Consider the following 23270-nt stretch of genomic DNA (forward strand, 5'->3'; position numbering starts at 1 on the left):
ACAGAGAGGGCACAAGCTGGTAGAGTAGCAGGGAGAGGGAGAGGGAGAAGCAGGCTCCCTGCTGAGCAAGGAGCCTGATGTGGGACTCGATCCCAGGACCCCAGGATCATGACCAGAGCCAAAGGCAGTTGCTTAACCAACTGAGCCAGCCAGGCACCCCAATTTAATTTAAAATTTTATTTTATTTATTTTTTAAGATTTTATTTATTTATTTGACAGAGAGAGACACAGCAAGAGAGGGAACATAAGCAGGTGGAGTGGGAGAGGGAGAAGCAGGCTTCCCGCAGAGCAGGGAGTCTGATGTGGGGCTCGATCCCAGGACCCTGAGATCATGACCTGAGCTGAAGGCTGACACTTAACGACTGAGCCACCCAGGCACCCCTAATTTAAATTTTAAAAAGAGGAAAATTTATGGGCATCTGGGTGGCTCAGTGGGTCAACCGTGTGCCTTCCACTCAGGTCATGATCCTGGGGTCACAGGATCAAGCCCCCATGGAGCTCCCTGCTCAGCTGGGGGCCTGCTTCTCCATCTCCCTCTGCCATTCCCCCTGGTTATACTCTCTCTGTCAAATAAATAAAAATCGTTGAAAAAAAAAAAAAACAAAAAGAGGAGTAAATAGTACATGTTTGTCATTCGATTTCTTTTTTTTTTTTAAGATTTTATTTATTTATGAGAGAGAGAGAGAGAGAGAGAGAGCACAAGTGGGGAGAGGGACAGAGGGAGAAGCAGGCTCTGCGCTGAGCAAAGAGCCCTGATGAAGGACTTGATCCCAGGACCTTGGGATCATGACCTGAGCCGAAGGCAGACACTTAACTGACTGAACCACCCAGGCGTCCCTGTCATTCCATTTCATGAAAATATGCTCCAGAGTAAACTTGAGCTAACTCTCCTGTCCTTTCAGTTAGTCTGTTTCTGCATCTCAAAGTATGAACAGCTCTCCATGAGTGAGCAGACTAGTGTATGGTTAGTTGCACAGAGCTCATCAGCCATGTGGCCCCGGACAAATTACTTAAAATTTCTGCACTTTGTTTTCTTACCTATAAAATGGGTGTGAAAATAATAGTTTCTGTCTCACAGGTTTTAAGAAGATTAAATCAGTTAAAATATGTAAAACACTGAGAACTGTGCCTGGCAGAGTTTTATAAATGTTATAAAAGAATTTATCAGTATTGCTATTTCCCTAATGTTTAAGTATTTATATAACATAGCCCAAATGCAAGCCAGTTGTTTCATGTGGTGCTCAACTGAAGAAAAACATGGTCCAATGATGGGAAAAAAAACCCCACCAGTCTGAGAGTAGTATGTTGATCTCTGACATGTGATTTCTAAAAGAAACATTAAAGAATATTTCGATTATGTATCATTTTGGCCTAATGCCCTAATTTTAGAACCTAAAATCCCTCATAGGACAAGATGAAACTATACATGAAAATAAATTCTATTTAAGCTTTCAAAATATTACTTTAAGTCAATCAATATACATAAATACAAATTGGTTTTACCTAGTAAAAGTTCTTAAGTGTTACTTGTTACCATTTAAGTTACATTAAATCACTACATATGTATCTTTCAAAATATTCACTGTAGATTTTTCTTTATAAATTCATGCTAGTTTCACTAGCTATCTGTCCAAATTTATGAATATAGTATTTTTTAAAGGATCTTTATTTATTTGAAAGGTTGAGAGAGAGAGCATAAGTACGGGGAGAGACAGAGGGAGAGGGAGAAGCAGGCTCTCCGCTGAGCAGGGAGTCCAATGAGGGGCTTGATCTCAGGACCCTGAGATCATGACCTGAGCTGAAGTCAGATGCTTAACTGACTGTGCCACCCAGGCACCCCTTGAATATAGTATTGACAGCACAACTGATTATATTTTTGGATTAGAAAATATAAATTATACATGGGTTTATTTAGATCTTATTTATTTTTTTAAAGATTTTATTAATTTGTCAGAGAGAGAGAAAGCACAACCAGGGAGAGCAGGAAACAGAGGAAGGAGCAGGCCCCGTGCTGAGCAAGGAGCCCGATGTGGGACTCGATCACAACCTCAGCCGAAGGCAGACGCTCAACTGACTGAGACACCCAGGTGTCCCTAGATCTTATATTCTTATATATAATCTAATTCTACTGCATTGTATTTAAAGATTTTATTTGAGAGAGCAAGAGAGAAGGCATGAGACCAGGGTGAGGGGCAGAGGGAGAAGCAGACTCCCCACTGAGTAGGGAGTCCGATGTGGGGCTCGATCCCAGATCATGACCCGAGCTGAAGGCAGACGCTTAACCAACTAAGCCAGCCAGGCGCCCCTCTACCATGCATGATATAATCATTATTTCCATACAATTTAAGTGTAACTAGAGATAATACAATTTTATTACATGTAATAGCTCTCATGCCAGAGTTGGTAAACTAGTCATGTTCTCATGGCTCATCCTGCATATACAGTATATTTCAAATAATAGCTATATAATGTATCTTGGTTTGGGGCAGCTATGTGGCTCAGTCAAGTGTCTGACTCTTGATTTTGGCTCAGGTCATGATCTCAGGGTCACGAGATCGACCCCCTCATCAGGCTCTGTGCTAGGTGTGGAGATTCTCTCTCCCTCTCCTTCTGTACCTCTCCCCGGGTCATTTGCGCTAAATTAATTAATTAATTTAAAAAATAATGTATCTTGGTTCGAAGGCAAATGTAAAAGTACCAAACTTGTGAGAAGCGTTCACAGGCGTTTATCTATTTGTTCGTTATTTTAATTACTGAATTTATTTTAATTACTGAATTATTTATTCAGTAATTAATTAATTACTGAAACTAAAGGCAGTCTGAATCTTTTTATGAACCTTTACCATCTGTGCAACTACATAATGGGAATGGATGCAAGACATCAGAATGGCCACAATCCCTAGGATATCAGGTCCTTCCATACCCTCCCATCAGACCATCTGATGCTTATAGGGGCAATCCCAGGCTGGAAACAGTGAGTTGGGGCTTATTCATAATTTGCAAGGCTATACCAAGTTTCATAAACACCAAAAAAAAGTGTTTCTGATAAAGGGAAGCTAAAAGATAACCTAACCTACCTCTCCAAAAATTTCTGTCACATATAAGCAGGCCACTAATTGTATAGGGGAAAAAAGATAAAATAGCAAGCTACAGATTAAAAAAAAAATACAATTCCTGTTAATATGCATGCAGATCTATATTTATAGAGAAAAACTATACATATTTTATTTCTCTGCATTACGCTTTAAGAAATATCACAACAGGGGGCGCCTGGGTGGCTCAGTCATTGGGTGTCTGCCTTTGGCTCAGGTCATGATCCCAGCGTCCTGGGATCGAGCCCCGCGTCGGGCTCCCTGCTCCACGGGAAGCCTGCTTCTCCCTCTCCCACTCTCCCCTGCTTGTGTTCCCTCTCTTGCTGTGTCTCTCTCTGTCAAATAAATAAATACAATCTATAAAAAGAAAGAAAGAAATATCACAACAGAAAAGATAAAATCAAATATCTGAAGTAACCCAACATATACAAACTACACAAATTAGCTATGAAAAACTGTTCCAAAGTTATACATACCATGTATCATAAACATGTTCATATAACATACAATATCTTTCTTGGTAATACATGAGCAAATACATGTCTATCATTACTACTACTGACATACTTCACTGAGTTAAATCTCAAAAGGAAGAATTACTACAGAGGAAGACCTGAGGAGAGGTCACTTACTTGTAAATCGGTACTCGTCCTCCCGTCTTCTTATTTCTAACTCTAAGAAAGAGGATAAAAGGACAACATGAACATATATATTTGCTTAGTTTAGAGGAACAAACAAGGAATATCTCACTTCTTGCCCTCTTCCAAATATACATAAAGAATGTGTTCATTGTTTTTGTAGCTTTCCACAGTATGAAAGAATCTACATGTTACATCCTTTCTATATTAAAAAAACCCAAACATGTTAATGATGGATGTCCAATTGCTAACATTCACATCTGTCAAATACTAAGTTGGTATTTTAAAAAGGGTAGTAATCATTTAAGTCTTCAACAAAAGTTGAAACCCCTCATACCATAAACACAACCATCTGCTTTCCCAGTACCTAGAATAGCTTAACTACTGATTTGCTGACTGAAGGGACCAGAAAAAAAATCGTTTTGCTTCATGACTAGACAGTGCTATTTGGACTCTATAAAAATATGAAGGTTCCATGTTTTCCGATATATGACTTACATTTTCTTTTTTTTTAAGATTTTATTTATTTATTTGACAGAGAGAGAGAGAGACAGCGAGAGAGGGAACACAACCAGGGGGAGCGGGAGAGGGAGAAGCAGGCCTCCTGCAGAGCAGGGAGCCGGATGCAGAGCTCGATCCCAGGACCCGGGGATCATGACCTGAGCCGAAGGCAGACGCTTACGAATGAGCCACCCAGGCGCCCCATGACTTACATTTTCTAAAAATAAAAAACTGATACTACCATATAACTATTTTACAGTAAGTTCAACAAGTGAGCAAGTTGTCTTCTTTAAGCCAGTAAGTTACCAAAAATAATCAAAAGATATTATAGTTTTATAAATGTAAATATTTAGCAGAATTCCCTCAAATTGTAAAATGATGACTTAAAGTACGTAAAATGATAGACTACAGGGGTGCCTGGGTGACTCACTTGGTTAAGCGTCTGCCTTCGGCTCAGGTCATGATCTCTGGGTCCTGGGATCAAGCCTTGCATCTGGCTCCCTACTCAGTGGGGAGTGTGCTTCTCCCTCTGCTCCTCCCCCTGCTCGTGCTCTCTCTCTCAAATAAATAAATAAAATCTTTAAAAATAAATAAAATGAGGGGGAGACGGACGAGAGACGATGGACTCTGAAAAACAAACTGAGGTTTCTAGAGGGGAGGGGGGTGGGGGGATGAGTTAGCCTGGTGATGGGTATTAAAGAGGGCATATTCTGCGTGGAGCACTGGGTGTTATGCACAAACAATGAATCATGGAACACTACATCAAAAACTAATGATGTAATGTATGGTGATTAACATAACAATAAAAAATTTAAAAATAAATAAAATGATCGATCATAGGCCTAAGTAAGAAATCAGTGCTCCTGGCCAATTAAAAACAAACACACCTTAAAAATTTTTGCATTTTATTCTATTCATAGTTTTTAAAAATATCATTCTATTAATATAACACATATTATTATCTACAGTAAATTGAGATTATATAGTGTATTGGTATATTAGAATCTATCGTTAATAGGAATTACACAAATCTGCCCTTAATCTTACACCCTTCGGCTGGGGCCTAAAAAGCAAAGAATGCCGGATATGTTCTGTGACAGTTATCATCTATCTTCATATGTCTCTGACCGAGACACATGATCTGGTCATGAGGAACTAGTTGTGGTCAAGTCTACAATTCAAAGATGGTGTCTCAATCTCTACTTCTGTGACTTTCAAACATTTTTCACTAAGACCCTTGGTAAGAAATACATTTTACTCTGTGACTCAGGACCCATGCACATATACTGAAAATAAAAGTTTTATGAAAGAATACATTAACTACAAGTTAATGTACTCTGGTATTTTCTATTCACATCTATTAATTAAAAAAAAAAAATGTTGTTGGCAATCTACCAAAAGAATTTCATGATCCACTAATGGCAAGAGGCCTGCACTTTGAAAAATGTTGTACTATACTAAAAGTATTTTAGGATAAAAGCAAGGAGTTGCAAATAAAGATTACCTTAAGCACAGTAACCTCTATTTTGGTCAGTTATCAAAACACTAACCTCTAGGTGTTAAGGACGTCTGCTTCTCAACCTCTGCTTGCTGTCTCAGATTAGCTGGGATATTGTTATATATTCTCTTATAATGATTGTACACAGCAACCGAAAGCACCTTCTTAGCAAATGACTGGCCAACAACATACTTGTCGAGGTAGTTATAAATCTGAAAAATGATTAGTTATGAATTAATTTACTATGACCTATCACAAAAAATGCACACACATTAAGAAGTTATACACTGAGCATATTTGCTTAGTTTTAAATTTGTACAAAGATTCATCAAAAACAAAACACCAAGGTATGGCCATACTGTATGGCCACAGGGTAGGATATCTATGTACAATGATTCAGAGGCCCCAAACCTAAGTGGACAAAACACAATTCGTTTGTCCTTTAGCTTAACAAATTATCACTGCACTCTTCTAATGTTCTGTCAATTTCTATTCTATACACAATGCCATTTATCCTAATCCTAATTTTTAAGAGTTAATTATTTAAGTCACTTAGAATACCTACATTTGTCACCAGGGGTCTAAAGATATCACCATTAACGTAAATCATTAAAATAAATCCTTTCTATACCTCTCTCAGTCATAGGAATGATATTCTTCACAGAAATAACATACAACTATTTTCAAAAAAGCATTATATAATCAAAGCCATTACGAGCATTTGTATGTTTGAGTTTTTTCTCAGACATTAACTTTAAAGCTACTCATTTATCTAAATGGCAATCTAAAAAACTTTACTTGGAAACTCTGTTTGATACTTGGATATTGTTAACAGCCTGGAACCTGGGGTAAATTCCTTTAGCTTTTACTAAATAGAAATTAACTGTTAATACTAACTTCTAAAAATAGTTAAAATGCATATTTTTGAACTCTTGGGTCTAAAGTCTACACAAATTTAGTGGAGGATATAAAGGTTAATAGCTATATTTTTCATTACATTATTTATTTTTACATGACAAATTCTTTAGTTGCTGACCATATGCATTTTATTATGGTTTTTAAAATCTTGATTCCTCACAAATTGAATTATTAATAATTAATAATATAATAATGAATTACTAAATCTACTACAGCATTATTTGGAGGTAGAAATAAATGCACTGGTGTCTTATAGCAGAAAAAAGCTACACTGAGGCAGAAGGTAAGAATAATCTAACTGGTGATATACTCTGCCATGTCTGAAATGGCCAGAACACAATCTGCCTAAGACTCTTGGAAGGAGCCCCCACCACAAAAGCCACAATGCTATATAGGACATCCCTGGCACACCGGCCATGAAAAAATTGCTTGTTTCCATTGTTAGACTGAGACTATTTTATCATAAAGTAGACTAATTTATGGGGAGAAATTGCAGGCTGGTGTTATTTAGGGGCCCAAACTAAGAAAAATAAATCCATAACTGCTCAATTTTATGGATATCATTTTAGATTAATTTAGTATTAACACTATTTTAATAATCATCCAACTATATTTCATTGCTGAATGCCATAATCACGACATGGGAAAATAACAACGGACTCCATACCTAAATTCCAAGTATCAAATATCAAAAAGAATTTAGCCAGATATAGTCCATATTAAGAATTTAATACTTGTTTAGGTACTAGTATTAAGATCCTATATAAACTGGGAGAGGGGAGCAATGAAATGTTTTCAAGATAAAGTGCTTAAATGAGATCTTGCCATTTGCAACGACGTGGATGGAACTGGAGGGTGTTATGCTGAGTGAAATAAGTCAATCAGAGAAAGACATGTATCACATGACCTCACTGATATGAGGAATTCTTAATCTCAGGAAAGAAACTGAGTGTTACTGGAGTGGTTGGGGGTGGGAGGGATGGGGTGGCTGGGTGATAGACATTGGGGAGGGTATGTGCTACGGTGAGCACTGTGAATTGTGCAAGACTGTTGAATCACAGTTCTGTACTTCTGAAACAAATAACGCAACATATTTTAAGAAAAAAGAAAAAGAAGATAACAGGAGAGGAAGAAAAGGGGAGTATGTCAGAGGGGGAGACGAACCATGAGAGATGATGGACTCTGAAAAACAAACTGAGGGTTCTAGAGGGGAGGGGGGTAGGGGGATGGGTTAGCCTGGTGATGGGTATTGAGGAGGGCACGTTCTGCATGGAGCACTGGGTGTTATGAACAAACAATGAATCATGGAACACTGCACCAAAAACTAATGATGTAATATATGGTGATTAACATAACAATAAAAAATTAAAAAAAAAAAGATAAAGTGCTTAAAGGACTGAGCTAAGACCTATACCTTCTTGGGGGGAGGAGGTGGTTTCTGTTGGAATGCCAATTTTACAGCTTCTGCTGCTGATTCAGGTTCTTTAATTATGCTTTTCTTTGAGTCTGCTTCAGATAGTACAACAAAAAAATGATGACATTTTTCACACTTCACAAAGCGGGTGGATGCTGTAAAAGGAAAGAAAGATCAGCAGAGGAAAAGTAAATAATTTAAATAGTGTTTAACCTTAGAGACTCACTGTAAATGAAAACTAAGTACTTGACAAAAAGTAGGCTTGTAGTTCATTCCACTAGCCACAACAAACAACTTAGTTTATACCTAAGATACAGAAACAGATGAGTTCAGTGAATCACATTTTGTTCATTTCCATGAGGTTCTTTCATTTTGTGATACACTTCATTAAGAGAAAAGATTAGTTGATGTTCGTTCAACTCCCCATTCATTAAATCTATTTTAGAAAAGAAGCACTATAAAAATATTAATCATTTATTTTCCTGAAATACTTGAATGAAAAAACTGTGAAAAAAGTAAGTCACAAGTAAATTCTTCTATTTTTCCAACATTTTCTTACGAAAAATTTCAAATATACACAGAAGTTGAGAGAAATCAATTTCAATCCCTAAAAATGTGGGGAAAAATATATATGTATATGTTCTTTTAGGTTCTTTTCAAACCTATCAGCATTTTTAAAACCTTGACTTGGTAAATATATAAAATTGTTTCATGCCTTATTTTCATTTTTAACAACTCTACTAATTCCTATTTCTTTGACCTAAAAACCACTAAGAAACTAACAAAATAACACTGTCACTCATACTGACTTAATTTAAAGATAATCATACAGCTTTTGAAAACAACACAGGAACAATTAAAAGTGAGGGTAAAAAAATTTTTTAAAATTAAAAAATAAAAGTGAGGGTAAAAGGGTGTCTCAGTATCAATGCATCAGCTATAGAATATCCTGTTAAACCAAAGGTGATTTCTTTTTTTCTCTCTCCTTCTAAAACACAGCTATAGGATATAGGTATATGGACATACACTCTTAATCTTCTCCAAGCCTAACCCTACTAATGGTAATAGGACAGGGCGGGGGGGCGGGGCTTGGAAAGCAGCACAGAAGAGAATCTCACACAGATTACTAACAGATACAGAGCAAATGATACACAGGAATTACTTAGATGTTTGTAGGTCTGGGTAATACATTTTTGTGTTACCTTTGTGTAATCTAACTAGACAGCTAAAACTGCAAAGAAAAATAATTTTTAAAACTATGAGAATCTCTGAAGGGACACGTGTACCCCAATGTTTATAGCAACAATGTCCACAATAGCCAAAATATGGAAAGAGCCCAGATGTCCACTGACAGATGAATGGATAAAGAAGATGTGGTGTGTACACACACACACACACACACACACAGGAATATTACTCAGCCAACAAAAAGAATGAAATCTTGCCATCTGCAATGATGTGGGATAGAACTAGAGAGCATTATGCTAAGCGAAATAAGTCGGTCAGAGAAAGACAAATAAAAACATATGATTACACTCATATATGGAATTTAAGAAACAAAACAGACGAACATAGGAGAAGGGAAGGAAAAATAAGAGGAAAACAGAGGGAGGTAAACCATGAGACTCTTAACTATGATCAACCTGAGTGTTGCTGGAGGGGAGGTATGTAGGGGGATGGGGTAACTGGCTGATAGGCATTAAGGAGGGCACTTGATGGAATGAGCACTGGGTGTTGTATGCAACTGATAAATTACTGAATTCAACTTCTGAAACTAATAATACAGTATATGTTAATTACACTGAATTTAAATTAAAAAAAATAAAACTATGAAAATCTCTCTCCTTTGGGAATATTATAACTACCTATCCATAGTTTACCAGAAAAACTGTACTGGTAAGCACACCTAAATCTTCACAAAATAATCTAACTTTAAAAAAAAACAACAACAAAAACCAAAAAACAGACAATTCTGTATTTCAAAAATAAATCTAACTATTAATTCAATCAATTTAATATTTATGTATATATTCTTAAACACAAGGCTAATCAAAAATACATTCTGGATAAATTCTAGCAGCAAATTTTATTTTTTATTTATTTACTTGAGAGAGAGAGAACAAGAGCAGAGGGAGAGGGAGAAGTAGACTCCCCACTAAGCAGAGAGCCCAACTCGGGGCTCGATCCCAGGACCTTGGGATCATGACCTGAGCTAAAGGCAGCTGCTTAACTGACTGAGCCACCCAGGTGTCCCTAGCAGCAAATTTTAAGCTAGAAGAGAGATCATCCATATTTTCTATGTATTGATCACTACAAATGCTTACCTAAAGAAAAAGACCAAGCTATTCCAAGTACCTTTGATTCACACAAACCCCAATACATTATCAGCATTCTCTACCAATGTGAAGATAGTCAATGCCTTCACTTTAAAATAAAGCATCACCTTACAGCTGTTACTGATGGTAAACAAGGCAAGGATTAAAGGCAGAGAAGCCTCTGATCTAGTTCATGCTGAATGACAGGAATATCTGGCTTGAGAACACAAGAACAAAATATTTCTCTAAAGAAATTAGGTCAAAGGGAAAGAGACTAAACAACAGATTGCATCCCTTTTTGCTTACTTTAGAAGGGTTGCTTACATTCTACTCGAGTATCACAATATCAATTTTACAATGAAACATATTCAACATATGCCCAAGTTCAATTTTATTTATCAAAATGCTATTTTGGAAAAAAAATACAAGCACTGCAATGCTTACTTTTTTACTCCTGAAGACAACTGGCAAAATCTAATTTTGTTAAATTATCAGGGGATAAATAGACCACTTTCCTTTAAATGATTACTACAGGTATACTATATTCCTTCATATGCAGAATACTAATCCCAGTAAACATGCTTGTATAGTATGACAGAAAGACTACCTCAGTAAAAACTTTCCCAGATTTGTTTAAATGAAGTTCTTCATGATTTTGAACAAGTTTCAGGGTCCAACATAAAATCTCCAAACCAAACAGAAAAGTTTAATTCCTATTGTATAAGACATGTAAGTACAGTAAGCCTTCAAAAAGTACTATATACATAAAAAACTAAAGGTTCTACCTTAAATAAAAATGGGGAAACTATTCATGTTTGACAAGTTACTATTTAAAAAGGCAAAAGAAAACTAAAGAGCAGTATATATTAGTCCTTATAATAAAAAATTTCTTAGCTAGAGGCGCCTGGGTGGCTCAGTTGGTTAAGTGTCTGACTCTTGATTTCAGCTCAGGTCATGATCTCAGGGTTGTGAGATGGAGCCCTGCATCGGGCTCCATGCTGAGAGTGGAGCCTGCTCAAGATTCTCGCTCTCTCCCTCTCCCCCCTTGTGCTCTCTCCACACTCTCTCGCTAAAAAGAAAAAATTTCGGGGCACCTGGGTGGCTCAGTCGTTAAGCATCTGCCTTTGGCTCAGGTCACAATCCCAGGGTGCTGGGATCAAGCCCCACATCAGGTTCACCTTTGGTTTAAACACAGGCTATTCTATAGCTGATGCATTGATAGACACCCTTTTACCCTCTGCTTCTCCCTCTCCCACTCCCTCTGCTTGTGTTCCCTGCCCCGTTGTCTCTCTCTCTCTCTCTGCCCAATAAATAAACCCTAAAAAAAATTCTTAGATATTATTTTTATTCCAATTTCTGATGATTTTCTATGCATTTATAATGCTACCTATAAAAATGGTATTTTATTTCAACAAAGCCAAACAAGAATAATACCACAGTAAGAGAACATAAAAATCACTACAAATATACTTGTGAGGTGGAATATACACAGCAAGATCCATGAGCTAATAGTTTTTACACTTTGGGAAAAAATCGAAACAAAATTCAAATTTCAGTGTTTATATGCAAAGTTTTACAGAAACACAGAGATCCTCATTCATTTACATTGTCTCTGATTGCTTCCCACTTTAACAGCACAGGAGAATAACTGCAACACAGACTATAGGACCCACAAAGCCTAAAATATTTACTATTTGGTCTTTCATAGTAAAAGTTTGTTGATTCCTGCTATACAGTATTTAAAAGGAAAGAACTACCCATAAAATGAGAGAAAATATTTAAATCACATATCTGGATAAAGGTCTAGTATTCAGAATATATAAATAATTCTTATAATGCTAACAACAAAAAAGATAAAAGATCAAAAAGTACATAAAAAGACGTTTATGAACCAATAATCAAATAAATGTAGATTCAAACAAAATGAATAACCTGAGCTTCAACAACTCTTCAATTTTCAGTGAGTAGACACAGAAGATCCTCAGCTTTCAAAAGAGACCTGTATTATGGGTCAACAAAATCAAGACAGGAGGGCCCTGTCTCATTGTTGGGGGCCTATCACTCCTGTGCAGTAAAGCTCCGGAGGACAGGACAGTGTCACGTTCATCTGTTTATTTCCTGAGCCTAGTAGTGGCTGTCCCAACAGATGCTGGCTTACTCAATTATGTGTATCTACTCTTTTTTTATTCTTTTCTTCCCCATTCTCTACTTCCACATTCTGCCTCCCCAATTAGAATACCCAAAGCAAACAACCTCAGCCTTGAGTTGATTAGGTAACATTAGAATGTTTTCCACACTTGGTCTCATTGTTAAACATACATATTCTAAGATACCACTCAACATCTACAGAATCTCATCTTTAGGGAAGGAGAGAATCTGCATGATTAACAACCACTCTCAGTGATTAATACAACCTGGTAAGTTTTTGAAAACCCTGTGTAAGAGGAAAATAAATTTAATCTCAATAGGAGCTAGTTTATCCCTAGAGAATTCCAGTTGCTAAAAATGTCTGAGAGAGGGGTGCTTGCGTAGCACAATCAGTTAAGTGTCCAACTCCTCATTCTGGCTCAGGACATGATCTCACGGTTGTGAGACTGAGCCCCGCATCAGGCTCTGGGCTCAGCATGGAGTCTGCTTGAGAGTCTCTCTCTCCTCCCTCTGCCCCTCCTGCTTGTGTACTCGCTCTCTCTCAATTAAAGAATAAATCTTTAGGGGAAAAAAAACACAAACTATGGGATAGGAACTCCTGAATAGCAAATCTTCACTGCTCTAGGACCATGGATGAGTTATTTAAACTTGCTAAGTCTTAGTTTCTTCACTTATAAAAATGAGGATACTCTCATTTTTGTCCAGAAAAAAAAAAAGGTTGTGAGAATAAAACTATATATACTAGCATTTATTAAATATTAGTTTCTTTCCTTTTTTACTCTAAGGAATTATTGTTTAAGTCTACAAAGACTGAAATCTTTCTCTGGGAAAAAAAAAATAAAACTTTTTTTTTTTTTTTGAAGATTTTATTTATTTATTTGAGATAGAGAGCACAAGCAGGAGGAGAGGCAGAGGGAGAAGGAGGAGGAGGCTCCCTGCTAAGCAGGTAGCCCAACATGGGGCTCGATCCCAGGACCCTGAGATCATGACCTGAGCCAAAGGCAGATGCTTAACCGACTGAGCTACCCAGGCACCCCAAAAAAGATAAAACTCTTGATTAAAATATGTTAATATGACACTGCCATTATGAACTGAGCAATTCTCAGACCTTTTAGAGTTTTATTATTTCACACCAAATTTGTTAACAGCAAACATTATTTAGAAGTTAATATCATCTAGTTCTTTCATTTTTTTTTTAAAGATTTTATTTATTTATTTCAGACAGAGAGAATGAGAGATAGAAAGCACGAGAGGGAAGAGGGTCAGAGGGAGAAGCAGACTCCCCGCTGAGCAGTGAGCCCGACGCAGGACTTGATTCTGGGACTCCAGGATCATGACCTGAGCCGAAGGCAGTCGCTTAACCAACTGAGTCACCCAGGCGCCCTAGTTCTTTCATTTTATTTTGCAACCAAATTAGTATTCATTCAAACCAATTCTTCTCTTTGCTCTCTTACAAGGCAACACCATGAAGAGAATCTCCAACATTCCACCTATTGGATGGAACCACTTTAAAAAGTCTTTCCAAAACTGTAAAACCATGCTACATTTAACAGGATTTTTTCATATAGTGGCCAATTAATATTAATGATAAATGTGAAACTGTAACTGAAGTTTCAGTATTTGGGTTAGAATATAGAGAATCCTCTCCAGCTATCCTCTCCAAACTTCTGCCAAACCTCACCATTGATCTTTTCACAGTCCGACTATATAGGAGAAGGCTGACATGGTAGTTCAATGTACATATCTACTCTTGAATCCTTACCCATTAACTCTAATCATGTAGGAAATGAGTTATTAGATTCATGAAAACAAAAGATTTGTAGTAGTATCTTTGTATTTCACAGAGAGGTACCAACATTAACAGCAAAAGTAGGGCTGTTGATTTCTTCCTTCTCTTACTGTCTGAATTATTCATAATTATACACTTTCTAGAACTGAGGTCTTAGCTCCTGTGGTTACTCAGAGAGGGAAAATACCTTAATATCTGAATGACTGACCTCTCCAGCAGTATGAGATGCTCAATAGGTATTTGAAGAATAGAGTAATATAGAATAAATAAACCTTGGTTCTCCTACAGCTTGACTGTCACATACATGAACACTCACAAAATCCAAATTTGAAATAAACACACACACACACACAAAATAAAGCAAATCAGGACGCCTGGGTGGCTCAGTCGTTAAGCATCTGCCTTCGGCTCAGGTCATGATCCCAGGGTCCTGGGATCGAGCCCTGCATTGGGCTCCCCACTCAGCGGGAAGCCTGCTTCTCCCTCTCCCACTCCCCGTGCTTGTGTTCCCTCTCTTGCTGTGTCTGTCTCTATCAAATAAGTAAATAAAATATTAAAAAAAAAAAAGAAGCAAATAGTTTTCTTAAATTATTTCTTATACCACCATGCAAAGTATTACCAGTCCTGGGGATTTTCAGTTATTTGGTGAACATAAGAATCATGTAAGTTCAGAAAGAACATTACTCTGGCTTATATAATTTATATATTTCTATGCAGTCTATGATTTATAGAAAAGGAAGAGAAAAAGAACAACAGAAGAAGTAATACTTACACACAAAGGTCTCTACATGAGTGCACAAGTCACCACACTTAGGACACCTCAGCTGGTTTCCACCTTTCCCCGAATTCCCAGAGCCTGATTTTTTACTGCTTCCCTCACTTGCTGATTTCTAATGTTAGCAGAGGAGAAAAAGAGAGTGTCAATTATTACTTTCAGGCAACCATTTTATATGTAAAATATAAGCAAGATAGGTTGTAATTAATCTTACAATTTTTATAATTTCCAGAATGAAATTAGTATAATTTATATCTCTATCATTGGTATCAAAAGATCTATTTACCAGAAAAATAAATTCAGTTCTAGTAAACTCATATATTTATCTGTATTCCTTCTTCACATAGTATGACCCAGCATGTGTAATAAACAGCTTTCTTCCCATGACTCAATAAACACTAGGAAAAAAAGTTACTACAGGTAAAATACATTTTAGTGAAACTGAATCAGAAGTTACTATCATGATAAGTAGTGACTCGTAACTTCTTTGAATCTAACTTTTCTCATCTCTAAAATGGGAGGTTTATGTTGTATTTATATGAGAAAAACTATTAGGATTAAGTGTGGATATGAAAGCACCTAGCATTTTGTCTTGCATGTAACATAAAATCAAGTGTTAGTGAAATTCACATAATAAAGAAAATTGATAATAATTCACTGACCCAATACAATCACCGATCATCTACTTGCTAACTACAAAGTAGTCCAACATTAAGTCATCGAGACACCAAAAATTTTTAGGTAGAGAACAAAGTGGGGTTTATACTACCATGAATTCTTAAGAGTTGTGTTAAGAAAGCACGAAATGGCTATTCCTAATTCAATCCTATAGAGTGCTGACTGCATAGATTATTTAATGTAGCTTCTTTATTACTTTGGAGTATTAGAAATTTTAACTAATGCTAAGTGCAATGCTTATGAAACTATTTTATGGTTGAAACTAAAACACAAAATAAAATTACAAAAAATTCTTCATATCATTTTATATATTTCACATTTCCTACAGAAAACATAAACTGACAGAATGGAGAATACTATTATTACATTTAATTGTTTGAAGGAAGGAACTCAAATGTGTATACAGATGCCAATAAAGTTAAATACCTTATTTCCATCCCCAGAGCCATCTTTACTTATCCCATCTTTTGATGCAAAGTATGCTGGTGTTTCTGTAAAGGTTCTAAAGGGAGCTCTTCGTAGAATCTGAGTTTCAAAGGTCCCGAGCCTTCCTAAAACAGGTATATGAATGCGACCACAAGAGATACCTGGAAATATAATGGAAGTTTATTAGTCTACACATCAAATATTAACAAGCCTTCAATAAATTCCCTGAAAACAAAAATTCCTTAAGTATAAACGAGGTTCAAAAAGCTATAGTTTTCACAGCAGTAGTAACAAAATGGTAGAGAAAATAGTGACACCATCAGAGACAAAGCCACCTTTTTTTTTATTATGTTATGTTAGTCACCATACAATACATCAATAGTTTTTGATGTAGTGATCCACAGTTCATTGTCTAACACCCAGTGCTCCACGCAGTATGCGCCCTCCTTAATACCCATCACCTGGCTAACACATCCCCCCACCCCCCTCCCCTCTAAAACGCTCAGTTTGTTTTTCAGAGTCCACAGTCTCTCATGGTTCATCTCTCCCTCCAATTTCCCCCCCTTCATTTTTCCCTTCCTTCTCCTAATGTCCTCCATTCTATTCCTTCTGTTCCACAAATAAGTGAAACCATATGATAATTGACTTTCTCTGCTTGACTTATTTCACAGAGGCAAAGCCACCTTAAAAATAGGCCAGACCTGGGGTGCCTGGGTGGCTCAGTTGGTTAAGCATTTGCCTTTGGCTCAGGTCATGATCTCAGGGTCCTGGGATCGAGTCCCACATTGGGCTCCTTGCTCAGTGGGGAGTCTGCTTCTCCCACTGTCTGCTGCTCTCCCTTCTTGTGCGCTCTCTCCCTCTCTCTAATAAATAAATAAAATCTTTAAAAAAAAAAGAAAAATAGACCAGACCTGGGCCTACAGATTCCAGGTAAATAAAGAGGTTTCTTTCTGGGCCTGTTTGGAAATGAGCAAAGACCACCCAGGTTGTAACAATGAGTGGCTCTTTGAAAGTGTGAGAGATAAGCAGTTCAACATCTGCCTCACCTGAAGGGGAAAAAGGCCATTTACAACCTATATTCTTAGTCTTCTTACAGTATTTCTACCAAGGAAAATAAGCAATTGACATAAACTCTTACCTGTCTCTGACGGGTGGGGGGGTATAATATCTGCAACAATGGAAACTTCAAATGTTCTTTAAAATGTTATGCGTGTTCATTAACTACATGTTTTAATGAAATGTTTCAATCTTATAAAAAACCTTAATTCAGTAAATACTGTGTAACCACTATCCTGCTTTCAGCATTTTAACTTTTTACCATATTTGAAGTTAAAATTATTAAAAAAGGTATAGGTTAATCACTGACTTCTGTGACAAACTTTTTCTGTAAAGGACCAGGATAGTAAATATTTTCAGCTTTCTGGGCCATGTAGTCTCTGTTCTAACTACTCTGTAACATGAAAACAAACAGTATGTAAACAAATGGGTGTGGCCAGTTTTGGTCCATGGGATCACTGTTGGCTGACCCCTGGTTTTTCTCATATAAATATAAAATAAACCCCTAAATAAAATATAGTCAGTGGCAAAAGAGTCACACTGCATTTCCCAAGCTGATCTTTAAAAGCGTGTCCCCAGGATGCCTGGGTGGCTCGGTTAGTTGGGCATCTGCCTTTGGCTCGGGTCATCATCCCAGGGTCCTGGGATCAGGCCCAGCATCGGGCTCCCTGCTCACTGGGGGAGCCTGCTTCTCCCTCTCCCTGTGCTGCTCCCCCTGCTGTGCTCACTCTCTCTCCCTCTCTCTCTCTCAAATAAATAAAATCTTTAAAAAATAAAAATAAAAAAATAAAAGCGTGTTCCCTACACAAGAAAATCAAATGGTCTTAGGTTAAACAAAATTCACAGATTTCAGTACTGAGTACTGTAGGGCTACTCACAACCCTCCATAGGCTAATATATATTAATGAATCTTAATGAATCCCCAAAGAAGGAAGTTTCCCAGCAGTGTATCAGAGCACTGTTAGCAGGTAATAACAAAAAGGGGGGAAGGTGTTAAAGTTAATAAATAAATTTTAAGAAACTGATTTTATCTCCCTCATTTTATTCCCTGCAAAATTCTCAACTCAGCCTTTAAATTTTTATTTCTATATCTGTTAGGTCTTTTAAGAGATCATGCACATATGTACATATTGTATCCAAACACAAAAACTGGTTTAAAATTACGTCCTTTGAGGAGCGCCTGGGTGGCTCAGTCAGTTAAACATCTGACTCTATTTCAGCTCAGGTCATGGTCTCAGGGTTGTGAGATCGAGGACTGCATTGGGCTCCCCTCTGGGCATGGAGTTTAAGATTCTCTCTCTTTCCCTCCCCTCCTAGCCCTCCCCACCCCTTCTCCCTCTCTAAAAAAAAAATGAACAAAATAAATAACGTCCTTCAAACAATTCAAAAGCAATTGCATAGTTATATAACTAATTTTATTAACTCCAATTTTTGAACACATTTGGGTACACTGTTAGAACTAGTTTCTTTAGCTATTCATTGCCCTAGGCCTTCTCCAGTTCCACAAAATAGAAAAAACCATCAAACTTATCAGGAAAGATATAAATAAATTTTCTCATCTCTCTATAAATTCACAAACAACACTAAAAAAGGATTAAGGTTTATGACACACTAGTCCCTAATCCATAGACTGGAAAACTTTGCTTAACACTATTTAACTTGAATATTAATATTAAAAAAAAACTACAGGGTCGCCTGAGTGGCTCAGTCGTTAAGCGTCTGCCTTTGGCTCAGGTCATGATCCCAGGGTCCTGGGATCGAGCCCTGCATCGGGCTCCCTGCTCGGCGGGAAGCCTGCTTCTCCCTCTCCCACTCCCCCTGCTTGTGTTCCCTCTCTCACTGTGTCTCTCTCTGTCAAATAAATAAAATCTTAAAAAAAAAAAAACACTACATTTGATGTTTTTCTTCTGAGTGATGTTTTCAAAAAGATTTTCAAATTTTCTCAAGTGTAACATTTCCATTTTTTTTGCAGTAAATGATAGTCATTACTCTCATTAGAATGAGATTTAAGGTAGTTCATGAACTTTGTTTTTCAAAAGACATAATATGGTTTAAAGACTATGTCAGTCTAAAAAGCAAATCTAGAAAAAGTAATGGAGGAAAGAATAGTTGAAATCAAGAATACAGAAAGTTAATGGACCTTAAGGCTGGGTGATGGGTATTTTGGTGTCCCTTGTTCTATTTTGTGTGTGTTTGAAAACATCCATAAATTATGGAATACTACTCAGCCATCAAAAAAAAATGAAATCGGGCGCCTGGGTGGCTCAGTTGGTTAAGCGACTGCCTTCGGCTCAGGTCATGATCCTGGAGTCTCGGGATCGAGTTCCACATCGGGCTCCCTGCTCAGCGGGGAGTCTGCTTCTCCGTCTGACCCTCTTCCCTCTCGTGCTCTCTATCTCTCATCCTCTCTCTCAAATAAATAAATAAAATCTTTAAAAAAAAAATGAAATCTTGCCATTTCCAACAACATAGATAAAACTAGACGGTATCATGCTAAGCGAAAAAGTCAATCAGAGAAAGACAATTATCATATGATCTCATTCATATGTGGAATTTAAGAAACAAAATAGAGGATCATAGAGGAAGGGAGGAAAAAATAAAACAAGGCGTAAGCAGAGAGGGAGACAAACCATAAGAAACGCTTAATTAGGGGCGCCTGGGTGGTTCAGGTCATGATCCCAGTGTCTTGGGATCGAGCCCCGCATCGGGCTCCCTGCTCGGTGGGAGGCCTGCTTCTCCCTCTCCCACTCCCCCCTGCTTGTGTTCCCTCTCTCGCTGTGTCTCTTTCTGTCAAATAAAGAAAGAAAATCTTAAAAAAAAAAAAAAGGAAAAGAAACACTTAATCATAGGAAACAAACTGAGGGTCGCTGGAGGGGAGGGAGGTAGGGGAATGGGGTAACTGGGTAATAGACATTAAGGAGGACATGCGATATAAGAAGTACTGGGTATTATAAAAGACTGCTGAATCACTGACCTCTACCTCTGAAACTAATAATACATTAAATGATAATTAATTGAATTTAAATTTTTAAAAAATGGAAAAAAGAAAACATCCATAAATTAGTATGAATGGTAGCATAATAAAATAATTTATTATAATCTATGTAACAAATGTAACTTTTTAATTTAACCATTACAATGTATTCACAAAGAAAACTACAGCTACAACAAGCTTCACTTGAGACTATTTGTACTTGGATGTTTAGAATAAAACTTAACCCTGGGACACGTGGGTGGCTCAGTCAGTTAAGCATCTGCCTTCCTCTCCGGTCATGATCCAAGGGGCCGGGGATCGAGTCCGAAACTGGGCTCCTAGCTCAATGGGGAGCCTGCTTCTCCCTCTGCCTGCCGCTCCCCCTGCTTGTGCTCTCTGACAAATAAATAAAAATCTTTAAAAAAACAAACAACAAACTTAACCCTAAAGTATCACAGTGTATTATATCCCATTTACAATAAAATGTATCCTTCAAAATAGTGTTTATCAATTTATATCTAATGTCATTAGAAAATAAGCTGAGGGGTGCCTGGGTGACTCAGTTGCTAAGCGTCTGCCTTCGGCTCAGGTCATGATCCCAGGGTCCTGGGATCGAGCCCCGCGTCAGGCTCTCTGCTCAGTGGGAAGCCTGCTTCTCCCTCTCCCACTCTCCCTGCTTGTGTTCCCTCTCTCAGTCAAATAAATAAATAAAATCTTAAAAAAAAAATAAGCTGAAAGGAAATTATCTTCAGGAATTTAAGAGAAATAAAAATTACGAACATGATCCTTTTAAAGTCTACTTATTCTGAATAGAAAAAAATTAGTCTTTCACCTTAAATACCTTACCAAGTAACACATGAAACCAACGCAATCATAAAGTTACCACAGAAAATAACTACCTGAAAAACATGTTCATGTCATTTAAACTTCTAAATTTAAGAATTTCTTTGCTAGGGATGCCTGGGTGGCTCAGTCGGTTAAGTGTCTGCCTTCTACTCAGGTCATGATCTTGGGGTCCTACGATGGAGCCCCGTGTCGGGCTCCCTGCTTGGCGGGGAGTCTGCTTCTCCCTCTCCTTTTGCCCCTCCTCCCGCTTGTGCTCTCTCTCTCAAATAGATAAAATCTTAAAAAAAAAAAAAATTTCTTTGCTAGCCCTGATGCAGTTTTAACATTCTATAATCTATGGGCTGTACCAACAAGATGCCATAAATACTAACCAGTGGTTCTCAAACCTGAACATGCACCAGAATTACCTGGAGAGCTTGTTAAAATAAAGCAGACTGCAAAGAATATTCCCTTATTCTGACTCAGAAGGTCTGAAGTGGGGCCCAAGAATGTATTTCTAACAAACTGCCAGGTTATACTAATGATGTTGGTCTGGGCACCACACTTTAAAAAAAAAAAAAAAAGATTTCTTTATTTGAGAGAGAGAAAAAGCCTGCGCACAAGCAGAGGAGGGGCTGAGGGAGAGGCAGGGACAGAATCTCAAGCTGACTGCCTACTGAGCGTGAAACCCCACCAGGGGTTCAATCTACAACCCTGAGATCATGACCTGAGCCAAAACACAAGAGTCGGACGCTCAACCAACTGTTTCACCCAGGCACCCTTGGGAACCATAATTTTTTTTTTTTAAGATTTTATTTATCTGACAGAGAGCGTGAGCGCGCATGCACGCACACACACAAGCAGGGGCAATGGCAGGCAGAGGAAGAAGCACGTTCCCCGCCAAGCAAGGAGCCTGACTTGGGGCTTGATCGCAGACCACAGCATCAAGACCTGAGCCGAAGGCAGACACCCAACCAACTGAGCCACCCAGGCTCCCCAGGGAACCACACTTTTTAAACCACTATACTGAACAGTTTAAATGATTAGTTACTCTTGCCAATCTTATAAAATCTTCACAGAAATCACTGTAGTCATGTAATCAGGAGTTTGAAACCTTTTTTGTGCCATGAACTCCTTTGGGAGTTTGGTGAAGCCTTTGGATGGAACCCTTCTCAAAATAATGTTTTATTTTTTTTTAAAGATTTTTATTTATTTGAGAGAAAGAGAATGAGAGATAGAGAGCATGAGAGGGAAGAGGGTCAGAGGGAGAAGCAGACTCCCTGCTGAGCAGGGAGCCCGACGTGGGACTCGATCCCGGGACTCCAGGATCATGACCTGAGCCGAAGGCAGTCGCTTAACCAACTGAGCCACCCAGGCGCCCAAAATAATGTTTTAAATGTAAAGAACAGAATACAAAGGAAACCAATCTGAAGTAAGTTATCAAAATATTTTTTTAAATATGTTTTTTGCCAACATCGTACTCAATGGTGAAAAACTAAGAGCTTTTCCCCTAAGGTTAGGAAGAAGATAAGGATGTCCACTCTCATCACTTCTATTCAACATAGTACTGGAAGTCTTAGCCACAGCAATTTGACAACATAAAGAAATAAAAGGCATTCAAATTAGTAAAGAAAAAGCAAAACTCTCACTATTTGCAGATGACATGATACTAAATACAGAAAACCCTAAAGACTGCACCAAAAAACTAGAACTGATAAACGAATTCAGGAAAGTCACAGGATACAAAATCAATGTACAGAAATCTGTTTCATCCCTATATGCTAAAAAATGAAGCAGCAGGGGTGCCTGGATGGCTCAGTTGGTTCAGCATCTGCCTTCAGTTCGGGTGGTGATCCCGGGGTCCTGGGAAGGAGCCCTACTTTGGCTCCCTGCTCAGCGGGGAGCCTGCTTCTTCCTCTCCTGATGCCCCTGCTTGTACTCTCCCCCACCCCACCTTTCAAATAAATAAATCCTTAAAAAAAAAATGAAGCAGCAGAAAGTGAAATTAAAAAAAAAATCCCATTTACAATTGCACCAAAAACAATGAAATATCTAGGAATAACTTAACCAAAGAGGTGAAAGAGCTATACTCTGAAAACTATAAAACACTGATGAAAGAAATTCAAGATGATGTAAAGAAATGGAAAGACATTCCATGCTCTTGGGTTGGAAGAATACTGTTAAAATGTCCACACTACCCAAAGCAATCCCTATCAAAACACC

The 23270-nt window shown here is 37.7% G+C and overlaps 1 protein-coding gene across 2 annotated transcripts in view; it reads right to left on the reverse strand.

Moving 5' to 3' along the window:
- Positions 1–23270, reverse strand: part of CLPX (caseinolytic mitochondrial matrix peptidase chaperone subunit X) — a 45716-nt gene that overhangs the window by 16446 nt on the left and 6000 nt on the right. For both annotated transcript variants that reach the window (XR_003515838.2, XM_027571431.2), the window contains exons 2-6: positions 16193–16353; positions 15086–15203; positions 8062–8216; positions 5782–5941; positions 3725–3766 (exon numbers count right to left, since the gene is read on the reverse strand). Coding sequence is in view for 1 of the 2 variants with exons in the window: in XM_027571431.2 (XP_027427232.1) it covers positions 3725–3766; positions 5782–5941; positions 8062–8216; positions 15086–15203; positions 16193–16353 (636 nt within the window). In the remaining variant the exon portion in view is untranslated. The remainder of the gene's footprint in view (positions 1–3724; positions 3767–5781; positions 5942–8061; positions 8217–15085; positions 15204–16192; positions 16354–23270) is intronic.

Source organism: Zalophus californianus, chromosome 6, assembly GCF_009762305.2.
Source record: "Zalophus californianus isolate mZalCal1 chromosome 6, mZalCal1.pri.v2, whole genome shotgun sequence".
NCBI classification, from domain to species: Eukaryota; Metazoa; Chordata; class Mammalia; order Carnivora; family Otariidae; genus Zalophus; species Zalophus californianus.